The sequence below is a fragment of the Bos grunniens genome, chromosome X, assembly GCF_055505025.1.
Source record: "Bos grunniens cultivar Pamir isolate PY7600 chromosome X, Bosgru_T2T1.0, whole genome shotgun sequence".
Classification (NCBI taxonomy): Eukaryota; Metazoa; Chordata; class Mammalia; order Artiodactyla; family Bovidae; genus Bos; species Bos grunniens.
The window spans coordinates 74,698-96,574 of NC_141194.1; the positions used below are offsets into that span (position 1 = coordinate 74,698).

The window sequence follows — 21,877 nt, forward strand, 5'->3', positions numbered from 1 at the left end:
GGTGGATGGATGGACAGATGGATAAATGGACAAGTGTGTGTGTGGGTGCGTGGATGCATGGATGACTGAATAGATGCGTGGTTGGGTAATGAATGGATGGATGATGCAGAGATGGTTGGATGGACAGATGGATGGATAAGTGGGTGTATGGATGGATGGATGATGGATGCATGGTTGGGTGGGTAGACAGGTGGGTGGATGGACTGACAGGTGGATAGATGGGTGGATGGATAGGTAGATTGATAGATGGATGGATGATGGATGGATGGATGGGTGAGTGGGTGGATGGATTGATGGGTGGAAGGATGGATGGATAGATGATGGATGGATGAATGGATGGATGCATGGATGGATGGGTGGATGGATGGATCATGGATAGATGGGTGGATGGATGGGTGGGTGGACGGATGGATGGATAGATGACGGATGGATAAATGGATGGATGGACAGATGGATGGGTGGGTGGGTGGGTGGGTGGATGGATGGATGGATGATGGATGGATGGATGGATGATGGATGGATGGATGGATGATGAATGGATGGGTAGGTGGGTGGGTGGATGGATGGATGGATAGACAATGGGTGGGTGGATGGATGGATGGATGGATGGGTGATGGATAGATAATGGATGGATGGACGGATGGATGGGTGATGGATGGATGGACGGATGAATGGATAAACAGCATGTGGCCCGTGCACACACTGGAAGACAACTCAGTGACTGAAGAGAGGGGAAGCTCTGACACAGGCTACAGTGTGGATGGACCCTGAACACAGGGTGCTCAGTGAGAGAAGCAGGCACAGAAGGACAGACAGTGGGTGCTTCCGTTTATACAAAGAGTCAGAAAGAGGCAAATCCACAGACACTGGAGGCAGACTCGTGGTTTCCTAGGGATGCAGGGGAAGAGGAGGCGCGATGGCAACCACGGGGTACAAGGTTTCTTTCTCGGGTGGTAAGAGCTCACTGTAGAGAAGGCTGCACAACCCTGTGAATACACTGACGGCTGAGCTGTACACTTTAAATGGTGAATTGTGGTGCACATGGATTCCATCTCAAGAAAGGTTTTAGAAAAAGAGAAAAAGGCAACCCCTAAAAGCTGAAGGCAGAAAGGAGCACGTGGAGTCACTCAGCACACAGTCCAGCAGAGCTTTTCAGGACGTGCACAGCAGACAGAGAGTTAGCAGCCGGGGCCAAGAGGAAGAGATCTTACAGGAGCGGCAGGGGTGATGGGGGAGAGAAGGGAGGCAGAGAGGAGGGGAGGGGGAGAGGAGAAGAGGGGAGGAGGGCAGGCGGAGGGCCAGGGGAGAGGAGGGGACACAGAGAAAAGAGAAGGCGCCCGCAGCACTGGAGACAAAGGAGAGAGGCTGGGCACTGCCCTGAAGAACCAACGTGTAACTCACAAGCAGCCTGCGCGGCAGGCAGCGTGACCCCCGGGAGATCAAACACGTGGGAAGTGCCTGCCCACAGCTGTCGATGACACCTAGAGTTGGGGTGCTGGGAGCATGCGGACCCCACATGTGGGCACAACACCGACAGGCAACCTGGGGCCTCTGACTGACGTGAAGCGGGGGCCTGTCCTCTGTCCAGCAAGCCTCCCAATGCAGGAGACACGGGTTCGATCCCTGACACAGGGTGATGCCCTGGAGAAGAAAATGGCAACCAGCTCCAGTATTCTTGCCTGGAGAATCCCACGGACGGAGGAGCCTGGAGGGCTGCGGTCCACGGGGTCATAAACAGTCGGACACGACTGAGTGACGGACACACACACAGAGTGAGACAGCAAGGGACCACAGGGAGCCCGGGCCCCTTACAACAGCCACCCAGCACTAGGGACGGCCAAGGACACCGTGTCGCGTTCCTGTAGGAGATGGTGCAGACACCAAAACGACTGGGCGTCCACACGGAGGAGCCAGAGCCGCACTCTCTGCGATGAGCACTTTGGTCACACTCAGGGTCAGTCTATAGTCACACACGCGGTGTGTGGACTGTGGACACGCATCCCCTGGACGGGAGACACATGGGAAGGCCTGAGCTGAGCCCGTGGGGACGGTCACTCCAAGATCACGAGGCCCTGGGGAACAGCACGCAGGCCGTCCGTGTCCTGCAACAGCGAGGACAGAGCTCGGCACGTCCTCTGTGCCTCAGGCTCCAAGCACGGCAGACAGCGGGCGCAGAAGCCGAGCCCTGGGCCCGCCCATGCCTGAAGAAGGACCCCCCACGTGCCCGCGGGGAACCCACCTTGGCCACGCGGCCCATGTCCTCTATGGTGGCCCTTTCATGCGGGAACTGGGCGAAGGTCCTCTCGATCTTGGTGATGACGGCGTCTATGTTCACCGTGTCCTGCGGGCGGCCGCGGGGGAAGTAGAAGGTGGGGATGCTCCGGCTCGCGGCGGGCGGCAGGGGCTCCTCCTTCCTCGTCTGGACCTGAGGAAGACAAGAGTGAGGGCCTGGGCACGTGGGCACCTCCTGGGGATGCAACTCAGTGAGGGCCTGGGCGCGTGGGCACCTCCTCGGGACCCACATTCAGTGAGGGCCTGGGCACGTGGGCACCTCCTGGGCACGTGGGCACCTCCTCCCTCTATTTTCATCATCGGAGGCAGGTCTGATTCATGTCTCCCCCCACCGCCCCAAGCCCAGTTCACCCACTGTGGACGGGGCACCCAGACCATCACTACGGGCTGACTGCAGACACAGGAGGGCACGCAGCCCACAGGCAACGGCACATGTGACCACTGGCCTGGTCCACACTGCCAAGCCTCCCTCATCCTGCTTCAGCTGTGAGCCCCTGGAGAGGCCAGCTTACCGCCCAGGCTACTGAGAGAACCTGCCCTGTGTCCTGCGGGAGGTCAAGGGAGGCATGGCGGGCTGTCCCCTTGGTGGCAGGTTGCACCTGTGACCGCTTGTGCCCACACCTGCCCTGCCCCGTGGAGGTTTCAGCCCCAGCCAGCACAGCCCTCAGGAAACACACGGCCCCAGGGCTCTGCCTCCCAGGACGGGCAGCAGCGAGCACCACACAGGAGCCAACAGCACGCTTTCAGCCACAGCTGACGTCAGCCAGGCATCTCCCAACACACCTACCACTTGGTGGTGTAGGGTGTCCACCCGGTGCCTCATCAGGTGGCCTGTGGGTGGGCGCAGTGGCCCACCAGCCCTTCCAGGGCCGGGGGGCTGGGAGGGGTTGCATCCAGGGAGGGACACAGCAACAGGGCCTCTGTCACCCCAGGACAGCCTCCCATCAGACCCCACTCCCTTCAGAAGCCCTGTCACCCCAAGTCATGGGATCATCAGGACCCAGGACAGCCTCCCCTCAGACCCCACCCCCTTCAGAGGCCCTGTCACCCCAGGTCACGGGGTCATCAGGACTCATGACACACCCTTCTGTCAGAGAGCTTTGGAGCCCGTGAGCCCCCAACAGGATCACAGAAAGAAACCCACACCTGGACACAGGAGGACAAAACCCGAAGACCCAAAGGCAGCCAGCAGGTGCTTAAACACAGCCCAGGCATGGGAAGCAAGACAGATGAGGGGAAATCTTCAAAGAAGCAAACAACCGGGGCTCCATCCAACTGTCAACAGAAACAACAGATTCTAGAAGCCAGAGGAAGACAGTGCCCACCTTGTCCCCTTCTACCTGTGAGGAGGTGGCTGTCACATGACGTGAACACTGAGATGTTTTAACGACCCAAAGAGAACAGAAAGCCAAAGTGAGCGTGCAACAGACAGCTGGCCCAGGCGACGCTGAGGCGTGCACGTCAGTGGGGAGCAAAGCGCCCCCAGATGGAAAATCTGAACTACAAGACAGGGTGCGGGGGGAGAGCAGTGCCTACCTGGCTAACTCCACACGCATCCACCAGAGAAATCAGTCATAAGAACACCATTTTACTTCTTTCTGAAAACTCCCAAGAAGATGACAGCATACAACGCAAGGGAGATAGAATGGAAGTGTGTGAGAGTTTTGAGTTGGATGATAAAGATATGGATTAACTCAGTTCCTACAAAAATGACACTGTCAGATGAGCAGTGACCTGGTGGGAAGCACTCCAAAGGGAAACAGGCAAAGGAGAGCACGCAGAGAAATACAAAACAAACCAGAATAGACTCAAAGTCATGTAAGTGAACTAAACGTTCCAGTTAAAAATACAAAGGTCGGAGGCCCTGCCTGGTGGCTCAGTGGTCAAGAACCCACCTGCCAACGCAGGAGAGGTGGGTTCAATGCCTGGCCGGGGAAGATCGCACATGCTGAAGAACAACTGAGCCCGTGCGCCACCACTACTGAGCCTGCGCTCCAGAGCCCGGGAGCCACAGCTACTGAGCCCGACTCCCCAGCTGCCCCGAGAGCCCATGCCCTGCAACAGGAGAATCCACCGCCACGAGAAGGCTGCACATCTCAGGCAGAGAGCAGCCCCTGGTCACCAAAACTAGAGAAAAGTTCGCGCAGCAACCCAGCACAGCCAAAAGTAAACTCAAATCAAGTTAACTTTAAAAAACAGGAAGATCAAACAACAACAACAAAACAGGTTTATTTATAAGACATACGCATAAGGTCTCAGGACACAACAGCTGAAACTTAAGTGGAAAGAGATACAGCGGCCAACAGCGATGGGAAGAAGGCAGGCACCGCTGTGTTCACGCCCAGAGTGGGCTGGGGGCCTGGACTTCCAGAGAGAGGTCGGGACACCGCGCTGGGGTCCACCACGGGCGGCGCCGCCGACCCCGAGCTGACCGCTGCCCCGGCGTGGCCTCAGCGCCCACCAAGCCCCGGAGCAGGGAAGTGCGGCGCAGGCAGGCAGGGCCAGGCGACGGGAAAACAGAAGCGCCGGGTGCGGACACGGGAGATTTACAGAGTTATCTCTGGGCCATAAATAGCGCGGCCGGCACAGCTGCGGGACAGGCGCCCTTCGCCAGCACACAGGGCGCCGCAGGGGCCGCGTCCGGCCGAGCGGGGCTCCCCAGGGCCGGAGAGAAGCGGCGGAGGACGGCGCCCTGAGCTCGGTGCGGCCGGCTGGACGTCCGCGATGAAGGCGGAAGGGGCACAGCCGTGCATCTGTGTGGGTGAGAGAGAGACACGCACACACACAGAGGACTCCCAAGTGGGGCTGGGCCCCCTAAGCAGCCCGCAGAGCAGGGGCGCCGGCCTCGCCCCGCCCCCGCCCCAGGCCTCCCTGTCGGCCGTCAGCACGGCACCTGCTGCCGGCGGCAACTTCTGTCGCGATGCGGACACCCGCGCTCCCTGATGGCGACTGCGGAGACCAGAGACGCCAGCGGCCCTAGGGACACGCGCAGCCGCGAACAGGACAAGACACGGCCTCGTGGAGAGCGAGGCGCCCCTGTGCGGCGGGAGCGGCCACACCGGGGACAGTGCCCGCCTTCGGGAGCAGCCCAGCGCCCCCTCCCGGCACGGCTTCTAGCGCGTCCTCAGCCGGTCGGCGTCTCCGCGGACAGAGGGCGCGCGCTGGGCCGGCGGGGATGACCATGGGTCTAAGCACCCAGGAGGGGCGCGGGGCGAGCGGAGCAGGGCCGGGGGCGGGTCAGCACGCGGGGCGCAGCCGGCAAGGGCCCCATTGGAGCAGAGACCCGGGTGTGGGGACACAGGCGGCAGAGGCACCCAGCAGAGGGCAGCACCAGGCTGGGAGGCCCTGCAGGCCGGAGCCTCTCCTCCTCCAAGCCTGGGAACCCTCCGCACAGGCTGGAGAGGCTGGGGAGGGCCAACTAGGACTTCAAAGGGCCCACTGATGGACACACAAACAGATGAGAACATGTGCGCCCCTGGGCAGAGGACTGTGCGGCCCACGGAGCCAGGAAGCAGGGCTGGGGTGTGGAGCTGGGGAGCAGCCCGAGGGCCCAAGTCCATGGGCCAGGACCGTGGGGACCACGTCTGACCCCCGGGTCCCAGGAGTGCAGACCAAGGGGGCACACTCAGGGGCACCCTGCACAGTGATGTGACCCCCCGGGGCCTGACACGGGCAGAGTCTGCAGGTTAGGCTGTCAGCACAGGGAGGGGAAGGGAGCCTGGACTGTCACGGCACCAGGGTCTCCCCTCCGTGGGGCCCCTGCGTCCACCTGAAGGGCCCACAGGGAAGCTGGATGGGTGAGAGCGGGACCAGAACCAGAACCAGGGATGGAGGAGGGGGGCGGGGGAGCCCATCCCAGGGCCTGCTGCGCCCCAGATTCAGTCCCGGGGATGGAGGCCAGCACCCAGCTTGGACGGGGCGGCAGCACAGCCGGGCGGGGTTCTCGTGGGCTTGGGACACGCGCTGAGGGCCGCCACGGAGGACAAGCTGGGGGCCTGAGGGCTGCTCAGCGTGCGCTTGGCCCGGACGTCCACAAGTAGGGGCTGGATAGGAAGAGGGCTCTGCAGGAAGAGGAGAGCCTCACCCACAAAACACAACAGCCACACTGCATACGTTCCTGTGGCCCTGAACCCAGCACGGCTGCACCAAGCTGCAAGTGCACGTGTGTGAAGCACCGAGTCCATCTCCACATGCCCTCCAGGCCCACACACCCTCACCACCCCCGCCACAGCCCTCATACCCCCAACCATCACGTCTCTCCTCACCCCATCCCCTCCTCACCCCATCCCCTCCTCACCCATCTCCACACACACCCCACCATCCCCCTCCAGACCCCATCTCCACATGCACGGCCCCCACCATCCCCTCCTCACCCCATCTCCGCACACCCTGAGGTTTGCAGCTCCCCCAAGGATATGTCTGGAGTCCACACTCAAACACCGAGAGGTGAAACCAGAAGCCAGCCAGGGGAGCTCCCCTCCCCAACACTGTCCCCAGGACACTCCCCTCTCAAGAGCTGAATTCTGCACCTGAAGAGCACTCACTGCCCAGGGCAGGCGCCCTCATTCCCAGGAAAGATCGCCGGGATGTGTTTTCTGTAACCTGAAACTGCTTCCTCTGAAAGGCCTGAGTGACTGGATAAGACGCACAGCTGTCCTGGGAAAATCAGGCTTTCCTGCAGCTCCTGCCTGTAGCCAGGGCTCCCCTCCCCTCCCCCTTGACGAACATCAAGGCCTGGCCACCACCGGCGGAGGGCTCCCCGATCCGGGGACACCCCAGCACTACTGTGTACCACATAAACAGCAACCAGCAGACGTGCCCCTCCGTCTGTAAAACGAGATCAGCCTCATCTGATCGCACACTCCGAGTCTGAACAGACTTTCCTGCCCAAACGGGGCACCGATTTACAAGCGTCACCCACTCGCAGACCAAAGCTCACACGTTAGAAAGACAGCTGTCAGACAGAAAAAAGAAGGCCCAATAGCTCTCTAAAAGTTCCGACATGGTCCCAGGATGGGGAAAAACTCGATTTAAAGTACCAACAGGAAGCAAGCTTTTCCCACCCCAGACAGGCCGGTATGTAATTCGGCGACTTTTTGCTTTCTTAAGGCCACCAGATGACCTTAACTCATCGCCTGGGAGAAAATACAAGCGATTCCCAGTGCCAAACATCCCTGACAGCAGAACCTGCCGTTACCAGAAGACCCCAGGGTGGCCGCGGGTTCTACATGCCCCGGTCCCTTTACTCGACTTTATAAACCACAGACGAGGCCCAGGCAGAGAGAGACCGGCTTTGCTCTTGTGCCCGCGGGGGAGAAGCACCGAGAAGTTTAAAAGCCGAGTGCCTGCTGAAACCAACGAGCGATGCGCTTCCTCTAAAGCGCTCAAACTCCACACGCGCTCGCAGCGAACCGCGCTCGGTCCTGAGAGCACTGCGTTACTGCGACGGGCGCTGTGCTCCGACCACGCGGGGAGGCTGCCTGTGCGCCTGCGGAGCCAGGGCTAAAGCCTCCCCAGCCCGTTCAGTCCGCTCCGCAGGCGTTTTCCAGGCACCGCGGTCCTTGCGGCTGAATCTCCCAGAAAGGAGCTGTGGGCGCCTCGCTTCAGAGCGGCTGTCCCAACAAACTTCACGGGCCACACACCTGCTCTCCGCGCGCAGGGCCGCTGTTCCCGGGCAGAGGTGAAGCCCCCACCCCCCAGCACGGGCAGCCCCCCGCCCCGACCTCTCCGGGGCTGAGCGGACGCAGCAGCCCCGCGCCCGCACCTGCTGGAAGGCCTTGAGCCGCTTCTTGAAGCGCGAGGGCAGCACGAAGTCGCAGCCGCGGGCCAGCGAGGCCAGCTCCTGCCGCAGGTCGGGGTCCTGGCGCAGGGAGAGGTCACGGAGCCGCATGTCGGCTCGCGTGGGCCGCCGCGGCCCGGGCCGGGTGCGCTCGCGGGGCTGCGGCTGGCCGGGGCCGGCGGGGTCGGGGCGGTCCAGGCGGCCGGGCTCAGCGCGCTCCATGCGTCGCCGGCCGGCGCTCTGGGGGCCGGACCCCGGGCGCGCGCATTCCTCCGGCGGGGCGGGCGCGCACAGCGCGGGCAGGGGAGGCGCGGCTAGCAGGCGGCGGGCGGCCCCTCCCCGGGCCCCGCTGCGCTCCGCGGGGCAGGCCAGAGGCAGGGCGCCCGCCCCGGGCCGGACCGAGCGTTGGACGAAGCGCAGGACGCCCGCCCCGGGCCAGCCCGCTGCGCGTGGAGGGAGGCGGCCGCCCCCCGTCCCCCACCCCCGACCCTTGCTCTGCTCAGCCCGCAGACAGGCCGCCGAGGCCCGCCGCCCGCGGGCTCCCCGGGAGGGACCCGGCCTTCTTTCCGGACGCCGTCAGCCAGCCCAGGGCTAAGCTGGAACCTACGACAGAGCAAGCGGCCCAGACGCGCGGGCCCACAGCCCGCCTGCGGCCCAAGAGCTGTTCCCTGGGAAACTGGCGGCAAAAGAAGGGCTTTGGAGGTCACCACCCACGCGCACTTAGGAGTGTAGGGGAAAAAAAAACAAAACAGTGAAAGTGTTTGTTGCTCAGTCCTGTCTGAGCGGCCCCATGGACTGTAGCCCGCCAGGCTCCTCGATCCGTGGGATTCTCCAGGCAAGAATACCGGGGTGAGCGGCCAATTCGTTCTCCGAGGACATCTTCCCCATCCAGGGATCAAACCCAGGCCTCCTACACTGGCGGCGCGTTCTCTACCGTCTGAACCACCAGTTGGGAAGATGTTCACTCAACCTGTACACTATCTCCTGTGAAAACTCGGGGTGCGGGTGCAAGCGAGGGTTCTACCGCATTCCGGTGTGTACACAGGTGCACAGCGTGATGAGAACCAGAACACGGGGAGGAACAGAATCCGACTCAGACCGTCATGTACTGGGAACCCTGAAAAGGGAACCCGGGCCCTGACGTGGGGGTGGACTCCCCGCAGAGCCAGGCCCGCTCTGGGCGGGTCTCCCCGCCCGCGCCCCCCGGACACGGACACACATGCAGTCTACCCCTGGCCTGAGGGTCCCACCCCTGACATCGCAGGACCCCAGGGACGCATGTCCCTTCACCCTTCCCTGCCCCGGGACAGAGCTGTCTGGGGAAATGGCCTTGGGGGTCAGGAGCCTCTTCACTCACCCACCCTCTTCCTGTCTCTCTAACGGACTTCGGGTTTGGGGCTCGTTTTTTTCCAGCCGTGTTTGTCTCACAGAAACAGAGGGCAGAAGTCCAGAACTGCCTGCAGGGCCCAGGTTCCCCTGTCAGGAACAGCCTGAGCGGGGCACTGCGTCTGTTAGAAATAGGAGCCCACATCACTGCGGTGAGGAACCCATGCAGATAAAGCTGCCCTGAAGACGCGCAGTCTCCCCAGGGTGCGTCTGGACCTGCACACCCTGAGGGTCCGTTCGGTCCTGCACACCCTGAGGGTCCGTTCAAGACAAAGGCACAGCGCTGTGTTGCCACCACTGCGGTGTCACTCAGCAGGCTTGCTGCCCTGGGGGCTGTACGTTTTTTAAGATTTTAAAATAGTATTTTTTATGTGGCCCACTTTTTAAAGTTTTCAATGAATTTGTTACAACATTCCTTCTGCTTCGTGTTTTCAGTTTTTGGCCCCGGGGCATGTGGGACCTTAGCTTGTAGATCAGCAATCGAACCCGCAGATCAGCAATCGAACCTGTACTCGCTGCCTTGGAGACGAAGGTGTCAGCACGGGACAGCCAGGGAGGTCCCTCCCCCAGCCCCTGCCCTGGAGTCCGTGGGCTCAGCCGGTTCACGCCCCCTCCCCAGCACCATCCATCCACCCTGTATCCGTGCTCCGCCCGTCCTGAGTGCCCCCAGCGGGAATCACAGGGATGCAGCCTCTTCCGGCTGCAGCGTCACCTGCCCCAAACTCCTGCTCAGGACCCCTGTCGTGTGCCTGTCCTCTGCCTCTGCCCCTCTCTCGGCCCTGCTCCGTCCTCCTGTTCCCAGAACATCCTCAGGGGCTCGGGGCTCGGCGGCCGACCCCCACATCCCCCATTCTGCAGACACGGGGACAGTCTGGGGCAGAGTGTGTACCACTCAGTGGCCACGGCGCCATCACATGTGGTGTGAGGTCACGGTGCCCGAGGCCTGCCCTGTCAGACCCGCTCACAACACGCAGGAAGGCCCCCAACAGCATGCTGGGGGGGCCCGTGCTCGGGACAGACTTCTCATTTCAGGATGTCAGCAGGGGCACCGGGGGCTCGGAGACTGCCGATGCAGGCACGGCCCTGCCAGTCTGCCTTGGGGGCCAAAAACCAAAACATAAAACAGAAGGAATATTGTGACAAACTCATTAAAACTTTAAAAGGCGGTCCACATCAAGATAAAAAAAAAAAGCTTAAAAATATAGTGTCAGGAACATGGTCACTTATTACAGTCATGTCTTTGTACAGTGAGGAATCACAGACTTGTTGAAATGTACAGAAATATCAAATCACTGTGTTCTGTGCTAGGCTTCCCAGATGGTTCAGTGGCAAAGAATCCACCTGCCAATGTAGGAAACTCAGGTTCGATCCCTGGGTTGGGAAGATCCCCTGGAAAAGGAAATGGCACCCTACTCCAGTATTCTTGCCTGGAGAATCCAACGGACAGGAGCCTGGCGGGCTACAGTCCATGGGGTCACAGAGAGTCAGACACGACTGAAGCAACTTAGCACGCATGTGAAGCTGGTGGAAGAGATGCAACCTACGACAAGTCACTTGCTACAGAGACGGCTGGCAAATCCCATGGTGAGAAATAGAGCAGTCGTGCCCAGAACACAGAGCCTGCCAACTGAACGAGAAAAAGCAACCAACCCACGTGTAAACCAGAAGCGCATCCGAAAACACACCCCAGCAGAGAAGATGCTTGAGGACAAGAAGGTCACCTGGGAAATGGTGACGAAGCCCCAGAGGTGCCGCCAGAGAGCCGTGTTATGGACACGGGCCGGTCAGGTGCCCGCCAGGGATGGGTCGCTGGAACCCTGGGCTGCTTTCGGGCAGGGAACACCCACGGTGCAGACCCTCTGGAACACCACTTGACGGGGTCTTGAAAAGAGAAATGGGTCTGTGACAACCTAGAGGGGTGGAATGGGGAGGGAGGTGGAAGGGAGGTTCAAGAGGGAGGGGACACGTGTATGCCTATGGCTGATTCACGGTGATGTACGGCAGAAACCAACACAATATTGTAAAGCAATTGTCCTCCAATTAAAAATAAACAAATTTTCAAAGCAGTCAGAGATGCTGCTGAGCCTTAAAACGCAGCCGTTACTCCACAGGCGTCTCCTGGGACCGCAGTGGCCTCCCAGGTGGCTCAGGGTAAAGAACCCGCCTGCTAAGGCGGGAGACCTGGGTTCGATCCCTGGGTCAGGAAGATGCCCTGGAGGAGGAAACAGGAAAGCACTCCAGTATTCCTGCCTGGAATTCCATGCACAGAGGAGCCTGGAGGGCTGCAGTCCGTGGGGTCGCACAGAGTCGGACACGAGTAAGAGACTGACCCTTTGCTGAGATGAGAAGAGACGAGGTGCTCGTGAGGACTGAGCTTGGACGTCCTCGGCGCACGGATCCGAGAGCTGGGGGCCAGAGCCAGGGCCAGGGTCCACCTGACACAGCACGAGGCCCCACGGTCCGGGAGCAGCGCTCAGCGAGGACCCGGGAGGAGGGCCGGGCGCTTGACCATGCGGAGCGTCCTGGGAGAGCTGGCGGGTGCTTGGACCCCTGCAGCTGTAGAAGAGACCTCAGATGGTGTGCCCTGGCCCAGAGCCCTGGATGCCTCGGGGCCCAGGGTAATACGAGACGAGTTGTGTGAACAGCTTTCCTAGTCCTGTGAAAGCTGACGGGAAAGCGCCTCATCTTCCTAAACTAAGCCAGCTCCTCTCCACCAGCAGGGACGCCGTGGAAGTGCCCTGCACGGCCCTGGCGTGCTCTGCCCGTGCCCCGACTGGGAGGACTCGGGCCACCTGACGCTATCGACCAGGGCACCGCTTCAAAGCTCGCCACAGTGCACACACAGGAACGGGGATCCCAGCCACAGGGTGGGGGTGCAGACGGCCCAGGTCTCGGTCAGACAGGGCCTCCGCCCAGGGGAGCACTGGGGCCCGGCAGCCGCAGGGAACCCCTCAGCCACAGGCACCCCCACATCTAGGGAGCAGCAGCGGCCACCACCTCCTGATGGACACCAGCCGCTGCCACATCCTCGAGCAGACTCTGAAAGCCTTCTTCAGAGATCCCACACACGAGACCCGGCATCACCCTCCTAGGGGGCCCCATGCCCCCGTTCCACACAGGGACCCCGCTTCCCCTCTTCAGAGACCCCACACCAAGCTCCTAGGGGACCCCGTGCCCCCATCCTCTTCACGGGGACCCCACTTCCCCTCTTCTCTTCAGAGACCCCACACCAAGCTCCTAGGGAACCCCGTGTGCCTCCTCCTCCTCACAGGACTCTGCACCCCTCCTCCTCACGGGGACCCTGCTTCCCCTCTTCTCTTCAGAGACCCCACACCTAGCTCCTAGGGGACCCCGTGCGCCTCCTCCTCCTCACGGGACTCTGCACCCCTCCTCCTCCTCACGGGGACCCTGCATCCCCTCTTCTCTTCAGAGACCCCACACCAAGCTCCTAGGGGACCCCGTGCGCCTCCTCCTCCTCACAGGACTCTGCATCCCTCCTCCTCACGGGGACCCTGCATGCCCTGTTCTCATGAGACCCTGCATCACCCTATGGGACCCTGTGCCCCTCCTCCGTCTCATGGGGACCCCGCACCTTCCCCCAGGGCAGAAGGCAGTCCCAGGAGGTGAGGAAGCTTAATCTGGACTGAACGTGGACTGAACATGGACTGGACCTGGACTGAACCAGAGCCCTAAACCAGGGCTAAACCATGACCCTACACCAGGACTAAACCAGTACTGAGTCAGGTCAAGTCAAATCACCAGGTAACTAGACACCCCATATCTACAAACAGAAGCAAAGCACTAAATGTCTAAACAAGTAGATAACAAATTTCACCAAGGGGCAAAGCACTGGAACGCATGCACCGTCGCTGACGGAAAATGATGAGATGCAAGAAGACAGAAAGATATCCGGAGCCGTGGGCTGGGAAACTGGACATTTTTAAGGTATTAGTGGTGCCAGATTGATCTAAAGACTCAACGCAGCCCCAGTCAAAACTCCAACAGGCTTTCCTGTGGAGGCTGACAAGCTGATTCTCAGGGTTACACGCAGATGAGAACATTAGGACAGCCTGAGGTCAGAGAACATCTGAGAATCTCAGACCGTTTTAAAAGAACTGGGTTGGCCGTACACCACTTGCTTTCCACAGGTTCACCCCCAAAGAGCTGCAGAGTGAGACTTCAAACACAGATCACGGGATCAGAGATCGGGAAACAGACCCATATGCACAAGGCTGACTGATTTTCAACAATGTGACTCACAGTGCAGCTCTGCAAGAAAAGAGAGACTTCAAAGACGGCTGGTTACCTGGATATCTTACACCACACACAGAAACTGAAGAGAAATGGATCAGAACTCTAAACGCAAAAGGGAAAACCAGGAATGTTTTAGGAGGAAAACAAAAGGCAACCATGACAGCCTGGGAGACTCACACGTTTCATAGATTGGATGCAATACATAAGAACCATGAAAGAATGAAATTGATATAATTTTTAAAAAAACAGCTTTTTGTGTTCAAAAGACATGTTAAACCAACAACAAAATGGGACAAAGACTGAAGAGAAATATGTGAAAATATAAGTCTCACAAAAGAGCTGCATGCAGATTCTACACAGAGCCCTTATGTTGCTGTTGACTGGCTCAGTCGTGTCCGACTCTTTGTGACCCCATGGACTGCAGCCCACCAGACTCCTCTGTCCATGGGATTCTCCAGGCAGGAATACTGGAGTGGGTTGCCGTGCCCTCCTCCAGAGGATCTTCCCAACTCGGGGATCGAACCTGTGTCTCCTGCATCGGCAGGTGGATTCTTTACCACTGAGCCACCAGGAAAGCTCCACATGAGGTTTCTTCACTTCCTACTAGCTCTTAGAGAACACAAACTCAGAACTTTTCTTATAGCATTATATGTAGGAACATTTTCCTAACACTAATTATCCATTTCTTGGGGTCAAAGAAGTCTTATCATTTTATCCCAATGACAACAGTCCTTTTTGGGTTACTGGCCTCTCAAAATTCAACTGAAGCCAAAAACTCCACATTCACCGAGACATGTTTAAAGCCACCTTCAGGCCCCAGACAAGGTCCATCAACAGTTCTTTTTGGCCGCAGCAGAATGTTGGCTGTTAGCTCCCTGACCACGGGTGGAGCCTGTGCCCTCTGCACTGGCAGTGTGGAGCCAACCACTGGACCACCAGGCAGGTCCCTGTCATTCCTTTTTGAAACCTCTTGGGACAGTTAGGAGAGAGTCATTCTGCTTTCCCTCAAAACCGGGTCCTCAGGGGACTTCCTTGGTAGCCCAGTGGCTAAGACTCTGGGCCCCCAAATCAGGGGGCCTGGGTTCGATCACCGGTCAGGGAACTAGATTTCACAGGCCACAAGTAAGACCCTGGTGCAGTCAAATAAATAAATAAAAATAAGCAAATATTTAAAACAAAAAACCAATATCCGGGTCCTCATGGTGACTTACTCTATCTGGTCATGGAAACTGCAGACCAGAGAAGAGGTCTTCAGTCTTACCCGCCCCCGTCAGCACTTCTTTCATTCAACAGACGCCCCCCCACCCCCCGACTATTCCAGCCCCACCGCCGAGCCCCGTCGCATCCTTCCAGGCAGAAGCTGGTGTCTCCACGGCCCCAGGCAGCACAGTGCATGAACCTGTTCTTGGGGAAACACCACTCTGGCCTGAGGATTCACGCCCACACTCTGTGGCTTTCTGCCTGCCATGCATAAATGAGGTCTTTCTCAGGCGTCAAAGCCGCCCCCCTCAAGTTTTCTGTAAACAGTTCCAGTTCCAGGGGGACTCACACAATTTATGGGGTCACGAAACACAGGAATTCATCTTCCAGTGATGTCTGTTGGGCTGTGTCACAAAACACACCTAGTGACAACGTGGACGGCTCACCACGGGAGGTTCCGGGGATCCCAGTAAGAGTACCAGGCAGTTGGCGGGAGGACGGGGGACTGTCACTACTGCAGGCAGCTCTCCAAGCCCTGGCTCTCCTCACACAGCCACCTCCTCATTTTAGCGGGGGGGGGGTGGGGGGGGGGGGTGGGGCGGGGGGGGAGGCTGAGGCAAGACGTCAAGAGCAGGGGTCCCCAACACCTGAGCCGTGGACTGGTACCAGTCTGCAGCCAAGCTGCACAGCAGGAGGTGAGCAACACAGCTTCCTGTCTATTTACAGCCACCCTCAGTGCATCTGGGCTTCCCAGGCAGCGCTAACGGTAAAGAACCCGCCTGCTAATGCAGGAGAGGAAGGAGACTAGGGTTCAATCCCTGGATCAGGAAGCTCCCCTGCAGAAGGGCATGGTAACCCACTCCAGTATTCTTACCTGGAAAATCCCATGGACAGAGTCTGGCGGGCTACAGTCCCCCGGGTCTTGAAGAGTGCGACACGACTAAACACCAAAACGACAACAAGGGGAGCGATATGCACCCACCACTCTTTTTCTTCTTCTTTTGATTCCCCCTATGTGTTTTCCATAAACACCTGGAGACGCTTTATTATATTTAACCAGCACAGAAGCACTTTACTTGTATAGGCACTGCTGTCCAACTGTCCTTATTGTAGAAAAACTGTTAGTCCCTCAGTTATGTCAGATTCTCTGTGACCCCTTGGACTGTAGCCTACCAGGCTCCTCTGTCCATGCGATTCTCCAGACAAAAATACTGGAATGGGTAACAATTTCCTTTTCCAGGGATCTTCCCCACCCAGGGAATGAACCTAGGTCTCCTGCACTGTGGGCAGATCTTTACCATCTGAGCCACCAGGGAAGCCCTGTTGTCAAAACTCAGGGACAAAAGCAGACGAATCTGGGATAAAATGTAAACGTTCACAAACTAAGCAGAGCAGGAAAAAAAGCAGCCATGCATGCATAACTAAAACCAACTGTAAACAAACTCCAAAAACATGATCAATGTGGAAGATGTCGAAGACAGTACTTTTCAGTGGGCAGGACTTTTTGGGGGGCGAAGGGAGGAGATGAGATGGTTGGATGGCATCACCGACTGGATGGACATGAGTTTGAGCAAGCTCCCGGAGTTGGTGATGGACAGGGAAACCTGGCGTGCAGAAGTCCATGGGGTTGCAAAGAGTCGGTCACGACTGGGCGACTGAACTGGTCACTGGTCACTGAAGGAGACAGCCTACACACTCAAGCGGTTAGCACGCTTGACATTCCTCCACCTGCCTCGGCCACCCCCAGCCATATGTCGGTGGGAACCCCCCAGTTACCTTCGCAGGCGTCAGCAGAAGCAAGAGGAACTTACTACTCTCGTCCCTCCGGATCGTCGAGGCCCTCGAACCGGCGGCCCACTCCTGGCACTGGAAGCGGCTCCCACTGGAAGCGCGGTGGACGCTGGGGTCGGGCTGGGCGCCCCGGGACCTTCGCACTCGCGCGGCCTCCAGGCGGGGTCGGGGGCAGCGGCTGCGAGCCGGGGCCCCGGCTGCTCCGCGTCTCCCGCACCCCTCTCGGCCCTCGCGGGCATCTGGATCCTCCGCAAGCAGTCCCGGAGCATCGCCTGCGTGCTGGACTCGCTGAGCCAGCACAGGAAGAGCTCGTCCACCTTCATCTTCAGGACCGGCTGCAGGACCTTGCCGGGCGGCATCTCCGGGGCTCGGGCCCTCCTTCCCGAGGGACGCCCCCACCCCTCTTTCCTCGCGCACAGGTGCCTGAAGCCGGGACCCACGTCCGGCCTGAATGGACCACACACGGGGCCGGCGACCAGCCCCTGAGGGCACGAGCCAGTGGGGGTCAAGGGCCCCGGGGCAAAAGACGGGAACCTGGCCGGGGGGCTCCTGGGGTTTGGTGAGGAGGCAGCGACCTGGCGGGGGGGCCGGGCCCGGGGTTCGGGAAAGAGGAGGCCCGGCCCGGTGGGGGTCGCGGGCCTGGGGTCCTGGGGTCCGGGGTGAGGCGGCGCCCGGCCCGGAGGGGGTCCCGGGGTCTGATGAGGAGACAGCCTGGCCCGGCGAGTGTCGCGAGCCCAAGGTTCGGGGAAGAGGAGGTCCGGCCCGGTGGGGGTCCTGGGGTCTGGTGAGGAGGCAGGGACCCGGCGGGGACCGCGAGCCCCGGGTTCGGGGAGGAACTGGTCCGGCCCGGTGGGTTTCGCAGGCCCGGGGTTCAGGAGGTCAGGGGTGAGGCGGCGCCCGGCCCGGTGAGGGTCGAGGGCCTAGGGTTCGCGGAATACGACGCCCGGCCTGGTGGGGGTCGCGGACCCGGAGTTCAGGAGGTCAGGGGTGAGGCGAAGCCCCGCCGCGGGGTGCTGCGCGGACTCGAGGTCCCGGCTGAGGCGGACGGTCCGACCGCGGGGGAACCCGCCCAACTCAGGGCAGCTTCAAAACGGGCGCGCCGGGACGAGCGCCCAAAGAAGGTCTCCTCAGCCGTGCGTCAACGCGACGCGTGGCGTCATCACACGGCGCCGCCCGTCAACGCCCCGAGGCAGTGCGGGGCGCCTTGGTGAGCCGGACGCTGTGCAGGGCGCGTGGGCGCACCGGAGGGCACTCAGGAGCTGGACTGTGGACGGGGGCGAGGGGTGGCGGGCACCGGACTCGAGGCCTTTTACTTCTTAGGCTTTTGGTGGGTGTGGCCCCGCGCCAGCTAGACGCCCTGGCTTCCCCCAACCGCTCGCAGAACTGCGCGCATGCGCGGTGAGAGCTCGTCGGGAGGGGCACGCGCGGGTAGTTGGGTGGCGGGGTGGGGGGGGGGGTGGTCGAGCAGGCGCAGTGCGTGTCTGTAGTGGCGGCGTTCGGGAGGCCTGTCGGTCGAGCATGCGCAGTGCGTGCCCGCTGGGAGCGACCCGGAGGCAGGGCGGTGTGCCTGGAGGCGAAGGGCTACAGGGGGAGCATGCTCTGCGTGCCCGCCGAGCGCGGGAGCGGGCACGCGCGCCGCGGGAGCGAGCGCAAGGCGGGGTCGGAGGCCAGTGCAATTTCTTTTAGATAAACGGGCCCCTTCGAACCGCAAGGGTCGCGATTACGTTAAGTGTGTTAAATCTTAATGATGCATTGGAGGCGTGTAACTGCTTTCAAGCTGGCCTTTCAGGGGTGGTTTACTTCTGAGCCATCGGCTAAATAACTCTTGTTAAATTGTGATTTTGTTTGTAATGATCGCATACTTTGTGTTTGTCTACTGAAAAAAATAATTCTTTTTCTTTTGTCACTCAGTCGTGTCCGACTCTTTGCGACCCCATGGACTGTAGCCTACCAAGCTCCTCTGTCCATGGGATTTTCCAGGCAATAGTACTGGAGTGGATTGCCATTTTCTTCTCCAACGGATCTTCCCGACCCAGGGATCAAAAAAATAATAATAATAATACACCATCTCAAAGCTGAGAATTGTGTTTTAATTTGAGGACTTGCTGAAGACTTAAGCTCAGGAGGTATCCTCTCAGATCTTTCTGAGGGACTTTTCAGAAGACATAAAGGAAGGGCCGTGATATATAGGGTTTTTTGCAACAAAAAAGATTAGAACATCAAAAGATGACAGTAATTTAAAGAAAACCAGACATTACAAGTTAATGAATTTAGCGCTTTTCTATGTGTGGGAAAATCTAAAAGTCTGAGTTCTATCCCTGGGTCGGGAAGATTGCCTGGAGGAGGAAATGGCAACCCACTCCAGAATTCTTGCCTGGAGAATTCCATGGACAGAGGAGGCTGGAGGGCTACGGTCCATGGGGTCATAAAGACTCAGACACGACTGAGGAAATACCATTCCATTGCATTCTGTAGGAATTAATGACAGGATGAGCCTGTGTGTCCTGAGAAAGGGAAAATATTTATATCCAAGTTGATGCTGTTGTAGACCCACAGCCCTCGTCCTTGACGAAGCCCACCTTGGGCTCTCAGTGTTCCCCCCCGTGGCTGGAACCTCACACTTGCTGGGGACGCTGTTTATAATATGTGAGACACAACAGAACGCACTGTCCGGTGTACAGAATTCTGTTTTTCTTCATCCTAAAACCCTCAGGGTGCACCGTTGGGGTGTCTGCAGCGGCCAAGGGCTTGGCGGCCTCGACATCCTTTGGTTACCGATACGGCAGACGATGTTCTGTTCACATTGTGTGGCCGATACCGCAGACGGTGTTCTGTCCACATTGTGTGGCTAAAGATAAAAACGGGAGTATCCTGGGTCACGAGAGGGCCACCACACGGGAATCCTGTGCAGTTGGGAAGCTGATGCTTGTGTGTGCACGTTGTCAGTTCTGTGAAAGTGTTAGTCACTCAGTCATCTCTGACTCTTTGCAATTCCATGAACTTTAGTCCCCCAGGCTCCTCTGTCCATGGGATTCTCCAGGCAAGAATACTGGAGTGGGTTGCCATTCCTTCTTCAGGGGATCTTCCTGACCCAGGGATCGAACCCGGGTCTCCTGCCTTACAGGCAGATTCTTTACCATCTGAGCCACCAGGGAAGCCCATGTCAGTTCTGGAGGGAAGCAAATATTAATACGTGTTTCTGTTTGCATTTATCACACATAGACATCTTCTCAGAGCACAAACAGGCTTTTCACTCTGGGTCTGTAAATGAGCTGCCACTCATCCGTGTGGTTTGGTGTGGGGGGGGGGGGTTTGGGGGGGGATGGGATTTTTCAGTCCCTGCACAAGACGGCTTTATACCCTGGGGTCTGCAAGGCCTGTGCGTCTGCCAGCAGAACATTAACAAACTCCAGGAGGGAAACAGAACCTCCTTCAGTCTGTGCAGTGGGGCGGGAGCCTGCCCCAGGGGACAGAGAGGTGCTGTGAGCTGGAGGCTGCTGGGGTCTGGGATGGGCACAGCCACAGCTAAGCGGGGGCAGGACCCTGCTGATAATAGAAGTGTAAGCTCTGCTGGCTGCATCTGCCTCCCAGGGGTGGCCAGCGGTCTCAGGGCAGAGGGTGGGGGTGAAGAGAAAGATTCTAGAAGCCAAGGACAAATTGGCACTTGCCATCTCATCTGAAAAAGCAGAGACATCACTTTGCCGACAAAGGTCCATCTAGTCAAAGCTATGGTTTTCCCAGTAGTCTAGTACGGATGTGAGACTTGGACCGTAAAGAAGGCTGAGCTCTGAAGAACTGATGCTTTTGAACCATGATGTTGGAGAAGACTCTTGAGTGTCCTTTGGACTACAAGGAGATCAAACCAGTCAATCCCAAAGGAAATCAGTCCTGAATATTCATTGGAAGTAGTGACTAATGCTGAAGCTGAAACTCAGATACTTTGGCCACCTGTTGTGTGAAAACACGCTGATGCTGGGAAAGATTGAAGGCAGGAGAAGGGGATGGCAGATGATGAGATGGTTGGATGGCATCACTGACTCAATGGATATAAGTTTGAACAATCCCTGGGAGATTGTGAAGCACAGGGAACCCTGGCGTTCTGCAGTTCATGGGGTGAAAAAGAGTTGGACACGACTTTAGTGACTGAACAACAGCAACTGGCAGTAAGGACTTGGTGCCTTCACCCCTGTGGTTTCAGTCCCCAGTTGGGGCACTAAGATTCCACAAGCAGTATGGTGTGGAAATTAAAAAAATTAAAAAAACTAATCTTTTTTGGTTAGTGTGCATTTTGATAAGCATCCAAAGAATAAGAATGTTGAATGAAATAGAAAAAATGACATGAACTCACCCCTGTTCCAGCCAAATTTTAGCATAAAATTTGAAAAATCCCAAATTTTAGCATAAAATTAAAAATAAAAAACAATTTCTAAAATAAAATTTGAAAATTGCAAAATTTTAGTATAAGATAAAAATTCTAAAAAAAGATTGGGGAGCGTGCAAATAACCTGCCCTTTTATCCACATGAACGAGTTTTACAGAAGTTACGTGTGTTCCTGGTTTTGTAGTGTTTCTAATGAAACTGTCCTCACAGCCAATGATGGTCTCCATTCAGTATACCCATTGTAAGCGTGGACCCAGGACCCTGACCTATTAAGGGACTTTGACCCTGCCCTGTTCTGTTCTTTTTGTTTGTCCAGGGGCGGTCACGGTTGTGATCAGTTGTAACTTCTCACCCTCAGCTTACCGACTCTCTCGGTCCCTCGTCTTTTAATTTACTGACAGTTTGTTATGCTGGGACGTGGCATAACTAAATGGGCTAACATTGGGTCATCTGAGTGTGTGCTACATGCCCAAGAATGTGGATAAATAACACGGTCCATGATCTCGGAGATCTGGTAGTGTAATGGCATGGGAGAGGGGAATCATTTTAGATACTTCAGCGTTCAATTACATGGTATGATGCAGAAAGACGACAGAGAAACATAGGGAGAGAGGACAGGCTTGGGAATGGGGCAGTGCTGTTGAAGCAGAGTCTTTAAGGATGACTAATAGCCTTAAGGGGTTTCCCGCGAGGTGCTGGTGGTCAGGAATCCGCCTGCCAGTGCAGCAGACATGAGACCCGGGTTCCATCCCTGGGGCGGGAAGATCCCCTGGAGCGGGGCATGGCAACCCGCT

The 21,877-nt window shown here is 58.1% G+C and overlaps 1 protein-coding gene and 2 long non-coding RNA genes across 8 annotated transcripts in view; 2 read left to right on the forward strand and 1 right to left on the reverse strand.

Annotated features, from left to right (window-relative positions):
• The window catches only part of PPP2R3B (protein phosphatase 2 regulatory subunit B''beta), a 40,995-nt gene extending 23,307 nt beyond the window's left edge, over window positions 1-17,688 (reverse strand). The window contains exons 1-3 of one of the 6 annotated variants that reach the window (XM_086385997.1): window positions 16,688-17,552; window positions 15,786-15,851; window positions 2,240-2,425 (exon numbers count right to left, since the gene is read on the reverse strand). In XM_086385997.1, coding sequence (XP_086242123.1) covers window positions 2,240-2,257 — 18 coding nt within the window. In that variant the 5' untranslated portion in view covers window positions 2,258-2,425; window positions 15,786-15,851; window positions 16,688-17,552. Of the gene's footprint in view, window positions 1-2,239; window positions 2,426-5,185; window positions 5,386-8,056; window positions 8,314-15,785; window positions 15,852-16,687 lie in introns of those variants that run through there. The other 5 variants (XM_086385996.1, XM_086385998.1, XM_086386001.1 and 2 more) reach the window with 5 other exon arrangements.
• On the forward strand, window positions 17,454-17,829 carry LOC147339662 (uncharacterized). Its single transcript, XR_015158292.1, has 2 exons — window positions 17,454-17,580; window positions 17,683-17,829. It is a non-coding gene; the product is annotated as an uncharacterized LOC147339662 (long non-coding RNA).
• Window positions 17,830-17,853: 24 nt separating this feature from the next.
• On the forward strand, window positions 17,854-20,968 carry LOC147339663 (uncharacterized). Its single transcript, XR_015158291.1, has 2 exons — window positions 17,854-18,100; window positions 18,614-20,968. It is a non-coding gene; the product is annotated as an uncharacterized LOC147339663 (long non-coding RNA).
• Window positions 20,969-21,877: the final 909 nt, after the last annotated feature.